This window comes from Triturus cristatus, chromosome 2_2 (assembly GCF_964204655.1).
Source record: "Triturus cristatus chromosome 2_2, aTriCri1.1, whole genome shotgun sequence".
Lineage (NCBI taxonomy): Eukaryota > Metazoa > Chordata > Amphibia > Caudata > Salamandridae > Triturus > Triturus cristatus.
This window is the reverse complement of record NC_140582.1, coordinates 801,839,190-801,853,889: the sequence shown is the minus strand read 5'-3', so window position 1 is coordinate 801,853,889 and position 14,700 is coordinate 801,839,190. Positions and strand designations below refer to the sequence as shown.

Below are 14,700 nucleotides of genomic sequence, written 5' to 3'. Positions count from 1 at the left end.
CATTATCGTGTGTATATTAAAATGGTGACCATGCGTTTTTTTCCCCAAAAATGTTTCTGGTTCTGATTTGTGGCCTTAACAATGCAGCAGTATAACATTTCAGCCCTAAAGTATTTTATAAATATTATGTTTTGGTGAACAGAGACCATCATGTTCAGACTAACTGTTTGCCATATTTGTCTCCATGTATCCAAGGCACTAGCAGTCTTTGGAATGAGGGTGACCATGTGTACCCTTGTTTGAAGGGTACATTGCTTGTCGCAGAGCTCTCATTGTGGTTGCTCATTTTGCATCTAAGCACAGTGTTGTTCAAACCATGACCTTTCTGTTTCCAACTCAAATACTTCACTTGAAAGATAGAAGGATATCAAACAGGGAAGCAGGTACGTTCTTTCCTCCTACTTGAGAGAACTACCTCTCTAATTGGATCATCCCTAATTTCTGAGCAAGATTGTTTAACTTTCTTGTCCAGCTAGTTATGTAACACTAATACTTGTATTTGTTTAACTATTTAATCAGTCGCAAACGACCAATCATTTCTAGTATGGCACAGGCCTTTGTAATAATCAAAACAATGTAGTAGGATAAAGGGCCCCTTTCTCTAAGGTTAAACCTATGTTTTGGTGAGTAACTTTAACTCTGAAAGTAAAAACATCAGGGTTGAAATGTATTTTTTTTAACTTGATATACATAATACACCAGAGGAGATGAATCGGGGACTATGTTTATCCGCAGTATCAGGGATCAGGGGAGGATACTTCCACACCTGCAGCTACTTTCTTTGTGTGATGCTATGTAGTGCAATTTGCATACCCACGATGCGGGAGCCAGCGGAGATGAATCACGGACTACGTGTCCCAGGAGTCAGTCCTCTCTTACTGGGTGCTGGAGCAGGATATCCTGCTTAAGGCCACTATAGGAAAGAAGAAAGCAGATGGGTGCTGTTTGACCACTGCTCCCCCCTCCACAGGCATTTCCATCGACTGTATGTTAGTGAGGGCTTAAGGAGGGGTTAACAACACTGAAAATGCCCTAACGGAGAGGAGGCTGTCGGTCATGGGTCAGTGCCACCTTCTCACCACCATTGGGGGGGATAGGGGACCCTAAATTGAGGACCACGGGGACATCAATTCCACTGCCTTTATCCCCTGGGGGAGCAACTAGCATTACTGATGTTGATATTGTACTACCTGCAGATTCTATTCTGTTTGATGACCAGTCCCCGTTGGTTCATATTAAATCAAAGCGGGGTACCCGAAGAGGGAAGACTTCCACGTTAAAGGCTGCACAGGCAGCCCGGTCATCCCAGGACACCCAGATTACGCAACGTCTGACAGATATATTTGACTCCCTCTTAGGAGGCTCGTTAATTGGTGAATGTTAGTGGGGAGAAATGTTGGGACACTTGTAGTGGAAAAATCAAGGAACTGCTCAGAATTGAACTCCTACCGTTGATGGAGCGGCTTCTGAATTTAGAGCAGCTGATGGAAACCCTCTCCAGCCCACGAGATGCTCAACAACATGGGAACCCCCTGTCCAGTTCACCCTGTTCTGGCCATTAACCATTCTTCTTTAGGGGGGCCATTATTCCCCCTCAGGTGGGGTATTTTATTAGTTCAAGCCCCTGTGGACGAACGTAGACTTTGCCTAAGAGCAATCCGATAATCTAGTGCAAGTTGCCAGTGCCAGCTGCTGCAATAGGGTGGGAATTGATCTTCTGTAGCGACCTCCCCCCCCCACATGCAAAGAACAATGCCCTGCCCGTCTTTCAAGGCAAATCGTACTCTTCTTTCGGAACGGAGAGGCTGTCCTCTCATTGGTCTCAGAAGGGGACTGTATCATCATCAATTTCAATTCTCCGTCTTTGAGCAGGAGTGTCCTTTTTGGTCCATCTGCTCTGGAGGGAGCAAGGGGTTCCGCTTGGCTTTTTCTACAGGCCCTTTACTGAGATGAAGAATCTGTGGCAGGCAGAGTCCGCACATGGGTGTCCAAGTCGGAATTTGGGCATGGAAGGAGGGTCCCGCTGTGTGCATACTGCAGCTGAAGCTCCGGCACTGATTATGGATCCACAGCCATGTTTAAGAGCTCTGGCTCCCATACCCTTATGACATAGTTTTGACATTCTTTGCAATGTGGCTTGACTTTTGAACATCACTGATGGTGGACCTTACTCCATGATGTCAATTCATGCCATTGATTCTAATGCCCTGTGTGGGAACCTTATATTTAAAGAGTTCATCTGGATCCAATCCATGGGGATCCTTCTTCGCCCTTTAATATTGAGCTGGAACATTGTTGGCCTTAAAGACAAGATCAAAGGCTCAGCCTGGCTGGACTTTGGGTTACCACAGGAACCTTGGGAAACAAATGTGGTTTCTTTCCCTGGTTTTACATGTTTTTCCTGTCAATCCACTCCCTCAGTCATGGAAGTTCTAAAGAGGGGGGGGGGGGGGGGGCTCTCTAAGTTGGTTAGTATTAATCTGAGTGTGTCAGTAGTAGAGTCTGGAAATCCGGCTTTTATGGCCATATTGATTAAGGGGATTTGTTAAGCAGTTTCTTTTTATTTGTTACATTTTTGTAATAATTATTTTTTTAATGTTACTTGTAGTCTTTTTAAACACGTGTCTGCTTTCCTAGCTTATCTAAAACCCAGGGGGCCCGCCAAACTGAAACATATCTTCTTTGCGGGGGACTCAACTGCAAACATTGGGTCCAACAAAATGCCTCAGGAGCTGGATCTCCTGATGCTCCAGCTGAGGCGACCGGATCACAGAGGGGAGGAACTGGAGGGACACCTAGATGCGGATGATCTCATAAAATGTCAGGGAGTGTTTTTGTAAGAAGATGGCATTGCTCACATTTAGGGGACATGGTCATGCCTCATCATTGAGTACATAATTTCATCTTGCGATTTGCTACCATGGTTAGCTCAAGGAGGTACTCTTGCCATGGAATGGAGCGTCCATAATGCCCTATACTTGGAAGGCCTTTTTTCAGTGCATAAGGTGGTACCTGCTAAGACCTCAATCCCTATCAATCAACACACAATGGATGGCCTATGGTTGGTGTGGCACCTGAAGGGTCCGGTGGTGCACTAAGGTAGCTTCTGAAATCTAATTTTACAACTTTTCTGTTACGTTTGTCAGGTGCGCAAGGGGATGTGATGGCTAGTTATTTTATTTCTTTAAATCGGTGCATCAGATAGTCCTTGTTGCAACCTGTTAAGAACTGGCTGGAAACGCACAGGTGGTTTCACAGTCGTTCTGTAGCCAACCGGCACCTCAGGAAAACTTTATCTGAGAAACCTAAGGACCAGATAGCGGTATGTGAGGTCCGCAGGGCGTATAAATGTGCCATTAGGCGCAGAAAAAAGGAGCTGCTTCAGAAAGACTGGGATAACTTTGAGCTAGCTTCCCAGTCTAAAAAACTACTTTTTGGGGAGGAGCTGGTAAATAGGATTAAATCCAGAGATGCTCCATCTAATTAATCCTCTCCTGTGTCCTGATGTCGCTGGACCCGATTGAGTCTGATGATGATGGAAGCTCCATGGGGCAGCTAAGAGCCAGACAAGCTAACGTACTGACTTCGCATATAATCTTGGCAATAAGACAAAGCAGCAGTGGTGAAGCCCCAGGCCCGGATGGAGTTCCTATGGACTTGATCATGTGTAACATAGAGCTGTGGGAGCCTCTGTTAACGAACACCTTTAATAACTCTGGCTAGGACGAATCGCCGAATCCAGGTCCTTTTCCACTAGTGTGCAAATTTTTAAGAAAGGGGCTCGAAATTCATCTAAGTGTTACCGCCCCATATTCTCAATTGATAGATCTTTAAAAATCATTGGGAGGGTGGTTTGCAACCGGCTTAAGTCCTGGGCGAATGACAGTAACATCTTATGGCCCTGTCAATTTGGTTTCCGTAGGAGCTTGGGTACAGTTGAACTGTGCTTTAATCTGAATATATTATTAGCAAATATACCATCGCCAAGCACTGCCAAGTCAGTGTGCCTTGCCTTTATGGGCCTGTGACTGTGTCAACAGAACCAGACTCTGGATAATGCTGCTGGATTTTTGGGGGGGGGGGGGCTAGTTAACCTTTTATATTATCGTCATGAGAATCTGGCTACCAGGGTCTGGTTTGGCAAAACAAATTATCAAACTCATTCCCGCTTGTTGGGGGCTGCCCCAGGGGTGCATTCTGGCCCCACTGCTCTTTGTGGTCTACATTAACAATCTGTGTTCCACTTGGGTTACAGTTACCAGTCATATCCCTAAAATCAAGACTACTTTTGTTCCTGCATCGCTCCACGCAGATGGTGGGGTTCTAATGGTACAGACCCCGAGGACACTTCGTTTACTTGTAGAAAACGTTGTTTCCTTTATGAGTGAATTTAACCTGGTTACTAATTACAGCAGGTCACAGGAAAGAAATCCCTGTCTGAGATAATGCTGAAGGGATATTCCCTGGGTATGATTAATGATTTTAACTATTTAGGGGTTTCTTTTAGTAGTGCAGGGATATGGCATGCACAGATCAGAAATGCATAGCTAAAGCTTAGCAGAGCAGCCGGAGCAGTTTTAAACCTACCCTTCGGGGATGGTAGGGGCACAGTTTCCCCAATTCTTAACATCTATAATGCTCGGTGTGTCTCTGCTTCTATCTATGGGGCAGGGATCTGGGGGTTTGGCAATACTGACGCTCTACAGTCTGAGAAGACCCATATCTGCAGGTGGATGATGCACCTACTGCCCTCAAGTTCGAATTTTAGTATGCATACAGAACTCAAACTCTTGTTTATCATTGACCTGGCCAAGCTGGTGCCAGTTTTAAGGTAGATTAGTATTTGGTCCAACCGCGAGGCAAAAGTAAACAGGCAAAATATCATGGATCGCTTGAATTCAAATAATGACTTGCAATCCTGTGGTTAGCCTGTGTACGTAAAATGTGTGACATGCTGAATCTATCAACTCTGTTTGTCTCACTGGACAAAATTAGGAAATCAGAGAAGGTAAAGACCAAATTGCTGCTTTTAGACCACTGTCATTCCCAGCGATTTATAAGTGAAATGAACAAAAAGACTGTTAAACTGTAATTTGACTTCTTCAAGTTTGAAAATTATGTAGTGTATCTCACTTTATCTTTGTCACAGTGGGAAAGATCTCTCCTTTTCTGTTTTAGGGCTGCTTTTCGGGGTTGGGCACACAAGCAGCGCTCTTAGGAAGTTTGTCACTGTGACGATCATTCAGATCAATACCTGATCCAGTTAATGTTTTTCTGTACCTTTTTTAGATTGTAATTTAAAGCTTTTTTTTAAGCCCCTTTGTAAGTATTTAGGTTTTAGGAAGAGTATGGATGCATTGTTCCATTTCCTTTTGTTAAATACTTAAGAAGTGTGTCAAGGGGTCTGTGCCTTCTTAAAAGCTGCTTTAAGATCGAGGAGATCTATGTAGGGCTAATAGGATGACCTATCCCTTCTTAGAGTGTGCATTGGCTCATAGATTACAAGTTATTATTTGCATATTGGCATGGGTTTTTTGCAGGGTGGGAGTTGCTGCTATTCGACAAATTAAAAACAATTGTATTCTTTTACCAGCCCTTTCTTTTAGTGATTTGTAAGTTTTTTGTGTCTTTTCAGGATATACCGAATAAAGCAATCTTGTCTTACTGGCTATATACATAATAAAATCATTATTGGTAATCCTAATCGGTTAATTAACTATAATTTCAAGAAACATGTTGCTACAACTCTTTTATTAATAATGTATTTTCCCCTTTAGTGTCATTTCCTCACATGCCTGGTTCTGCTGCTCCATGGGCAAATCTTGTGGATCCCGGCAAGCAGTGGGATTACTATGGAAGAAGAGACAAAGAGAGAGACCGAGAGAGAGATCGTGATAGGGAACGAGATCGTGAGCGCGATAGAGAACGAGAGCGCACAAGAGAAAGAGATCGAGAAAGAGAGAGAGAACGGGACCATAGCCCAAGTGGAGGGGTATATAGCAGGTGAGTGAACAATTCATTGAAAACTTTGTTTCTTATGACATAACCTTCATAGACTACCAGGTGGGGTTAAACGCTGTCCTACCAAGAACTATGAAGAGTGCGGTTTATCAGAAAATAGAAAAAGACCGAGCATAGCTTTCCAATATGAGGTTTCTATTCTTATAGGTTCTTTGTAAAGAGTAGAAATATGTGAAATTTGATGAGCTGCAGGAACACCCCAAACTACCTTTTAAGGAAGACATTCAAAAGATTGACTGACTGAAGTAGGGACTGCATCATGCCCATAAATCCGTTTCTATGGCATGCTCTAGGGAACTGAACAGTACTCTGTGTGATTTATTTCTCACACTTCTATTTGTAAATTATTTTTTTCAAAAATTGCAGTAGAATTTTTCCTACATTTCAAATTGTTCCCCTTACTTTAAATACATCCTGCCCCTTATTTGAAAAATTGCAAGCGTTTTACAGAATTTCTGTGTCCTTCTCTTTTCTATTTGCCATTTGTAATTGCTTATGACTGCTTAAGAGAATGAAAGTACTTCCACAAAGGAGTTAAAAGCAAACATGTGAGCATCAAATACAATGATTTAACATTTTTCCTGTGCCTTGTATGCTGCTTTAGGCATCCTGTTCACTCATTTCAGTTTTTTTTGTCATCTGCCTTGGTGTCAACTGGCTCTTGTCTCTCTGTCTTCGACTGGGGCTCTCCAAATGTAGGGACCAATTCTTTGGCTACTTTCACGTTAGGAAACCCATTCTTTTACAGAGCGGTTTTTTCTTTGCATGATTAAATCTTCATATGCGCACCTAACATCTTCAACGAATGATATTTAGAGATGTAATATAAAAACCCTACAGAACTTAGTGTGTTAGCAGCATGGAGGACTGGATGAGGTATGGTGTTTGGCTGGAGTTCAGAGAACCGTTCAGTATATCAAGCTTAGTTTGATCATTTAGAAATTAATCTTGTGTACCTACCAGAGGAACTACTCTCATGTGAGAGAACTGTCACTATACTTGAATTATAAAATATTGTATGGCTTTTAACTTCCATCCAGCATTGGAAATTTTCGCTTCCAAGAAAGAACTGAGGACTGGTACACTGAGTGGAACACCAACACATCTGCTAGGAAAGTAATGATCCATCAAAGCTGATAATGCCCTGGTTTGAGGCTTCAGCACCTTGTCATTACCAGAGCAGTACTAGGTTCCTGTCCTGAGGTTTATCGGACTATAACTGGTTCCTTCCAAAGGCGTTCTTTAGTACCCACTTATTGTAATACGAAATGCAAGAGCTATAAAACACATCTCAGAAAAATCATTGTGCAACTTTTCTCGCTATTACTTTGTTTACCCAGGCAGAACTATTCTGTATGTGTATCAGATTATATAACGTTATCAATATTGCATTCTCCTTTTAGAAGGAGTTTACACATATGTCGACCAGTTAATAAAATAAAAATATTTCTAAAGTGGAGGTGTTTCTTTTAGCAGTGTAGATCTTCAATGTATTCCAGTTTGATTTAGCCATCATTTGATTATACTCTTTTATTGTTAAATAAATGCACATGCTTTCCCCTGGATATTTTGGGTATTGTCACAAGATAACCATCTTACATTGCAGTCAAACTCTTATTCTTCTTGAAAAATGGGAAGAAATGTTTATCAGGACTGCAAATTATTTTTTACCCATTTCTGCAGTCTTTCTCAACCACAAAGTGATAGATTTGAGCTATCATTGTTATCAGTCAGACAGTCTGGACCCCGAAATCCCCGAATACCAGAATCCTGTTAAATAACAGACTTTTAAATGCATATATCGTGTTTTCCCTCTGGGGAAACCACCTTGATCTTTATACTAAAAAACATTCACCTAGTTTACTGGAATTGTATATCATTCTTTATTTTGCAAATTAGGAGGTATTGTCCTGGTTCCATATTTACCTCGGACTCACTGAATCATGATCATATTATCTGTTTTACCTCATCTTGGCAAATACTGCCCTCGTGGTCCGCATTTCTTATATCTTACTTGAGAGGTGCAAGTGGCTTATACATTTTGAATCTTGAGATAATTTGAATCTTTTGGGTATTGAAAACATGAGGAGTTAGGATTTGCTCTTGAAAATGTAGTGATAATGTATCTTGAAAGTTAAAGTTACTGAATGTGCAGCGTAATCCATTATCTCTTTTAAGAGTAACAAAAATAGCATTCTTGAATGCCTGAAACAATGGCTTGGGGTCTGCCTGACAAAGAGGCTAAATCAATGGTGGAAAAAGTATTCCACCAGTTTCTGAATCAGTCACATTTGAGAAACAAAGAGGTAGACCAATGGCGGTGGATAGCTCAGCAGAATGAGGCTAGCTAGAAGAATCAGATGTCCAATCGATTTGAGAGATGGATACAGCTGCATTTTGCACAAATTGAGGGGAACAAACAAAAGGATTACAATAGGGTCTGATCAGAAGGTGAAGCATAGAATAAAATCAATAATGGGAATTCGAATCATGAAATTGTAAACATACTTGAAGTATTGTACATTTGAGAACATCCAACTTCACAGGGGGTTCTGTCTATACCCTGTAATGTGAACTTTATTCTTTGCTGCTGGAGTTCTGATTCAGGTAATGGTTTACTAAGTATACTTCGCCGAAAAACAAATTCTGTTAACTATTGTATGCACATGTTTCACAAAATGTTTCACTTTTTTTTTTTTTTTTTAAGAGTAGGCAGTGGTCCCTGGAGACATTGCCCGCGATTAAAAAATGTTTTTGTCAACATTCACAAATGGAGAAGGGTTCTTTGTGGGCCCCTTCCCGTTTGCGAATACCTTATCACTACCTTTCAGTAGCTGGTAAAGTATACATTTTTTGCAACCAGATTTCGGTTGCAGAACATTAATCCATCCCTCTGTTGTATCCTGCTATATATTTGAAAGAGATGCCCTAAACACACCCCTTTTGAAATACCAATTCTCTGTGTAGTCACAAACCCAAATTGTGAATCAGTAACATGTAATTTGGATAGCTTAGATATCAAAAGGACTTTTTTCTTTCGCAAAAGGCCCAATTCTGCAAATGGGACCTTTTGCGAACACTATAAGCATCGGCCATTTAGCCCTCGGATACATCCAGTGGTAATCTCCCTCATCTTTCCTGGATGTGTAATACTTAACAGAGAGAGCAGTCCATATCAGAGGATCTTTGCACACAGTAAAATGGAGGATATTGATCTTGAAATCATATGCAGCACATGCTTTGGTTTAGAATTATTTATATTTGTCTGTTGGACTATTGACACACAGTTCAAAGTAAAGGATTCAAATATGTCACATTATCACACATCATGCACATTTCCAGTAAATAGTACAACACCATAAAAAAAAAAAAAAATTGCGAAACTATTGCTCAATATTTGTATCACTGGCCCGGGGAAGGAAATAGGAAAGCAGAAAGACAGAAAAAAGCATCATAAACAATCTGCCTAAGAAACAACTGCAGAATCTCCAACACTGCCTTCCCTCCCCGCCCTCTCGAAAGAGGACCCTTGAAATAATTGACTCAAGATTCGTCCCCACCTACTACAGTCCCACATCACATTCAGCCCTTACAGACTCCACCTATCTGAAAATGTAAGGCTTTCCTCAATGATCTACATTTATTCGTGCAGGGAGGTCCACTGAAGCAAGGAGACAGACCCCTCACCACGATCTACTTTTTCAGAGCTAGCAACTCTCTGTATATAGAGTGACAGAGTTCAGGTCAAGAAAAAGCAGTAGTTGATTCTCACCAGGAACACAGTTTTCTTTTGGATCCGGCTATCAAACATCTATCTTTTCTCTCTGGAGAGTGGAACTCCATCCCTCCTGCTGCATCGTTGTTCCTCAGAATTTCGTATGTGTGTCTCACCAACTGCAGTTGTGGCTGCCACTGCGTTTATCTACATAATTCTTTGTCTGTCACCTTAGCTAGCAATTTCATCGGAATCCTTAAGGGCTCTCCCAACAGTAAGGTGTGCATCCATCTCAGGTTGTCAAGGAGCTCTAGTCTTGCATCAAATTTCACAATATTTTCCATGCACGAGATTTGAAAGAGACCAGATCCTATACTGTATATAAAAAACTGAGCCATTTGGTTCTCAAGCGCAATAACCCTCTGCACTGTTCCTGCAATCCTACCAAATTCTCTCTAATTACCCATTTCAAAAGCAGCTCAATAATTGATGTTTTCATACTAGGATCTGTATTTGATTTGTTGATGTATTGCAGCAGTGTACTTTCACAATTCATGAATTCTGCGTTTTCTGTGTAGTTCGCAGATTAATCCTTTTGGCTCTTCCTACACCCAGCACAGTGGAATGTAAACACATTTTTTTAAATTAAAAAACAGGGCAGACTGAGGTTAATAAAGGCAGTGTCTGGCTATGGCTTCTAGACCCCTTCCCACTGATGCCTGGGTATCTCTGCTATGACCTCCAAATATACATTAGTTACCTAGGGGCACTGCATACTGGGTTTCAGGTCTTTGTTTGGCCAAATTTGCACACCAACCAGAAATTCAGTGGATTATCTTCTGCTTGCGTAGGTCACAGTGATGTCTCATTTAGCTCCTTTCCACCGCTGGCTGGCTTAATTCCTGTGCCCATGAAGGGAAACTGCTGTGGCCTTGTAGAAGCTATGGATTGCAAAAGATGTAGTTACGTTTAGATTTTATAGCTCCCTGATGTTACTGCTGGAGCTGCTGATTCTTAGCTGCTCCTGCCGCTCATTCCGTGTGTTGAATGCATGCGTGTCAACAGTAGCATGGGCTTTGCACCAAATGAAGAGCATGTTACATCAATAAGACTGCAGAAGCGGAGTGGCAAGCACAGAAGACTGTCTTGAAGAAGTATTATGTTCGAGGCATATGAGCTGCAGATTACACACTTTTGCATAGATCGCAATCTGGTGTTGAGCCCGGATGTTTGCAGTTTGTTTTTCCTCTTGGAAAGTCTTTGGAAGTCACGAGGTCGGTGACTCCTCCCTTGGATCGTATTGCGCATGGGCTTCGGCTCCATCCTCAGATTGTTTTTTTCTGCCATCGGGCTTGGATGTAATACTTCGCGCTCCGGTTCCGAACATTTCCAGTTCAACGATGGAAGCGGAATCCTCGCTCATCGCAGTATTGTTCAGATACAGATCTCCTCAATCACCTTCTCTTCGACACATCTTCGATTCCAGTCGTCGACAGCGGCCTTCGGGCCTACCCAAGCTCCGGTCCCAGCTGATGGAAAGAACTCCTTTCAAGAAGTGCCCTCGATGTGGGTCCAAATTCCCCCACAACGATCTTCATGAGGTGTGCAACCTCTGCCTCTCCCCTGAACACGAGGCTCGAGACTGTCTGGCCTGCAAGTCTTTCAGATCGAAAAAGACTATTCGAGATCGAAGGGCCAGACGAAACATGGCGCACTCCTCGACCTCCGTTCCAGTCGACATCTTCGGGGACGACGTCGAAGATCCGGGACAGCGGCACACCGAAGAGGACCTTGTCAGTGCTTCCGAAGCCGACGACTCAGATGTGGAGGACATCACCCCGGCGCAGAGGGTCGTGAGTACTATACCCGCACCCGCGCCAACACCCAAAAAGGCTTCGGTCACGCCTTCGCCTCCGGGCCTAGGCAAGACCAGACACACTGCTTCAAACACCCCACCTTTGGGCCCGGTGAAGAAGCCAAATAAGCCTTCCGGCGGCTCGGGCTCGAGCCAGCCCTCCAGCGGTGCCGAGAAACACACTTCGGCACCGAAAAAGAGACCGGCCTCTACCTCGACACCGAGCTCCGCACCAAAGTCCTCGGTGTCGAAACCCAGCCCTCTCGTGGGGCTTGTTGGGCATTGCAGTGCCAGCCCAATGATGAAGCATGCCACCTTCGGTGGGTGAGAGCACTCGCTCATGAATACATGCTCCCAGTGACTACATACAGACTACACTGAGAGTGTGCCATACAGTGTGGAACAGCATATCCCATGTTTTACGATATTTGTGCTACAACAATAGTTTTGTTGCTTCAAGCTATTCTGGATTCACATGCAGCCTGCCGAGCTCCACAGTGAAGAGAGTAGGTCTCAAAACAAACAAAATTACACAATGTATCGGAGACACATCTCGAACAGTGGGGAGAAATAATTTGAAGATGATGACCACTTAGTGGGCCGCTGTTGGCTTACATTCCATGGCGTAGGCTCAATGCGAAAAGTGCTTGGTGCGCGGCTCCCTTGGCTAGGTTTGACGGCTCCCCAGGGAGCCACGGTGCACAGTTTGGGAACCAGTGGCGTAGGGCAATGGGACATCCAAAAAAAGGTTTTACATATATATTTTTTTTCTAATTAAGATAAGTTAAAAACGATGCAACTGTTCTCTCTGAAACTAGCTCAGAAAGTCCGAGTTGGTGTGCTGAATCCAATGTGTTGGTCCCATTGCCTTGCCCTCAGTCTCCTGCTGCCTGTTAGCTTGGTGACTCATTCCATCTCTCCCCTGTGTCCAATTGTGCGATTCTGTACGTATGTTTGTAGTCAGAGACTTGGAGCAATACCATGTGCTGGAAACCTGGCTCTTTTATTAGTTATATGAATGTTTCCTTAGACAGAACAGCTATTCTCAAGTGTATTTTCGCATCTTGTGTTGGTGGCAGCCAGGGGGCAGCATTGGGCCTCGTCCCCACATTTTTCAAATGTGCACGTTTAACTCAGTTTGTTGCGCCGTGTTTCCAGTGAGGCAGAGCCCTCGTCGTTAGGAAAACCACGTGACTGCGCCGGCTTCTGCGTGCATTATGGTGGCACACGTGGTTATGATTAACCTCTTGTGAAGCGATGGGGCTCTTTTTAATAATTGTTTCATGTTGCTTATTGCGAGCGGTTTACGAAGATCCAGTTTGTCTTAAGTTTAAGAGGGCTAAAGAGGAAACATCCTTTGTTGAAACACTTGAAATGGATAGAGCGCACAGCCTTGCCGAAAATGATGTAAAAAAATCGAGTTATTTTTACTTGTCAATCTGTGATCACGTGGTCCTATGATGGTGGAGTGGTTCGGTGGTGGTGAATGTTTTGTGTTACAAAATTAGAGCCAACGTCTTCGAGTGAGCCCGTGTTTCCAACATCTGTGTGTCAGGCAACTTGATGGACTGCCAAGAAAAAAGGCTGGTCATTCAGGGGTGCTGGAAATGAACCTTAATGCTTTCCAGGCCACGAAAAAGCCTCTGTGCGCCTGCCAGGTATCAGAGGGGGAGGAAGAAGGCCCCCCCTCTTTTTTATGTGACTAAAATGTCCGCCATCTGCAGCCAAGCTGCTGCCACATGGCTGCGTAAAGAAAGTAGAACGGCCCTGAGGTAATAAAAGCTGGTTTTTGAAAATGAGAAATGATGGGATGGGGGAGAAGTGAATGGTTTAAAGTTACAATTCACTCCGATACGCACACACTGTAAGCAAGTATTTTATACAGTACATTGAAAATAACACCACCCACGGGAGAATCGTAGAAACCGCTAAAGAAACTAGCAGTTTCCCTGATTTGGCGCCTTTCCTAATGTTTTAGTCCGAAGGCTCTCTACCTTATATTTAATACGATGGTTAACTTTATTAGCTCAGTGAAACGGTTGATCTTGGGCTCTTGTTTGTGTTGAGATTTAAAATTGGAATGCTGGGGGTGGGGCAGAAGACGGAGGCTAATGTATTGCATCTTAGTTCTTGCTCTTTCTCCGAAGAGGAAGTCCATGTTTATATTCTCAACGAGGACGTTTCTTTCTCCCTTTTCTATTTGAGTGGAATGTTTTTGTTGCATTAAAACCAGACCTTTTCCTCCACGGAAAAAGGCTGTATGCAGAGTTCTAAAATCAACACTGATTTTGTTGGTTCCACTTCCGTTTGATGTATGTGGGTTTGTGGCTCCAACTTTAGACCGTAAGAGGTATTTTTCGTTTCAAATTGGGGAAACCATTCTAACTCCTTTGAAACCACTAAGCAGAATATGTTTAGTAGATCTGATGAGAATTCAGCAGACATTTCTCGCTGTGGGTCTCGAAATCAGGTCTGTGTGTGTTCTATTAATGCATCAGTAACTTGCTCCAGGTAAGGGAAAATTCCGGTTATAGCGGGAATCCAAACGACACCAAGGGAGACCGTGTGAAGGAATTATAAAGAAACCCGGGGGTGGGTGCAGGTCGACGGGGTAAATGACCTGGACATTGAGTACGGTAAGGAAAAGGTCACTCGTTCTAGCTAAGGGGTTGGAAATTGCACAGCCGAGTGCGCTCAGCATTTCCATAGTTTGAACCAAAATGCTGACTTTGTCCTTGGCACATTGAAAACTGTTTTCTTGTCATTTCAGTGTATTAATTTCAAATTGTTTTTTTTGGGGGGGGGGGCATATTCATCGTTTGTATTATTTTTGATTTCTATTATTTTGCCTTTTTATAACTTTTACCTGTAACATTTTTAAGAAAAAATAATTACTTTTTAATTCTTTATCCTTGTGTTGCTCCCACTTACTTGTTACACTCCCTACAGTTGTGAACCTTTTCATGCCTTTCCCAACCTTTGTTCTTGTCATCTGCTTCCTTTTTTCCCCTTCCCTAATCTTTGTGCACTTGTTGCTCTGTACATCCTGGTCTCTCCCCTTTACAGTCACACTTCTCCCTGCTCGTGGTCTTTCTGCTTTTCACAACAC

The 14,700-nt window shown here is 43.0% G+C and overlaps 1 protein-coding gene across 1 annotated transcript in view; it reads left to right on the top strand.

The window, feature by feature from the left end:
• Positions 1-14,700, top strand: part of FIP1L1 (factor interacting with PAPOLA and CPSF1) — a 520,306-nt gene that overhangs the window by 450,448 nt on the left and 55,158 nt on the right. The window contains exon 14 of the mRNA XM_085642102.1: positions 5,778-6,003. Coding sequence (XP_085498228.1) covers positions 5,778-6,003 — 226 coding nt within the window. The remainder of the gene's footprint in view (positions 1-5,777; positions 6,004-14,700) is intronic.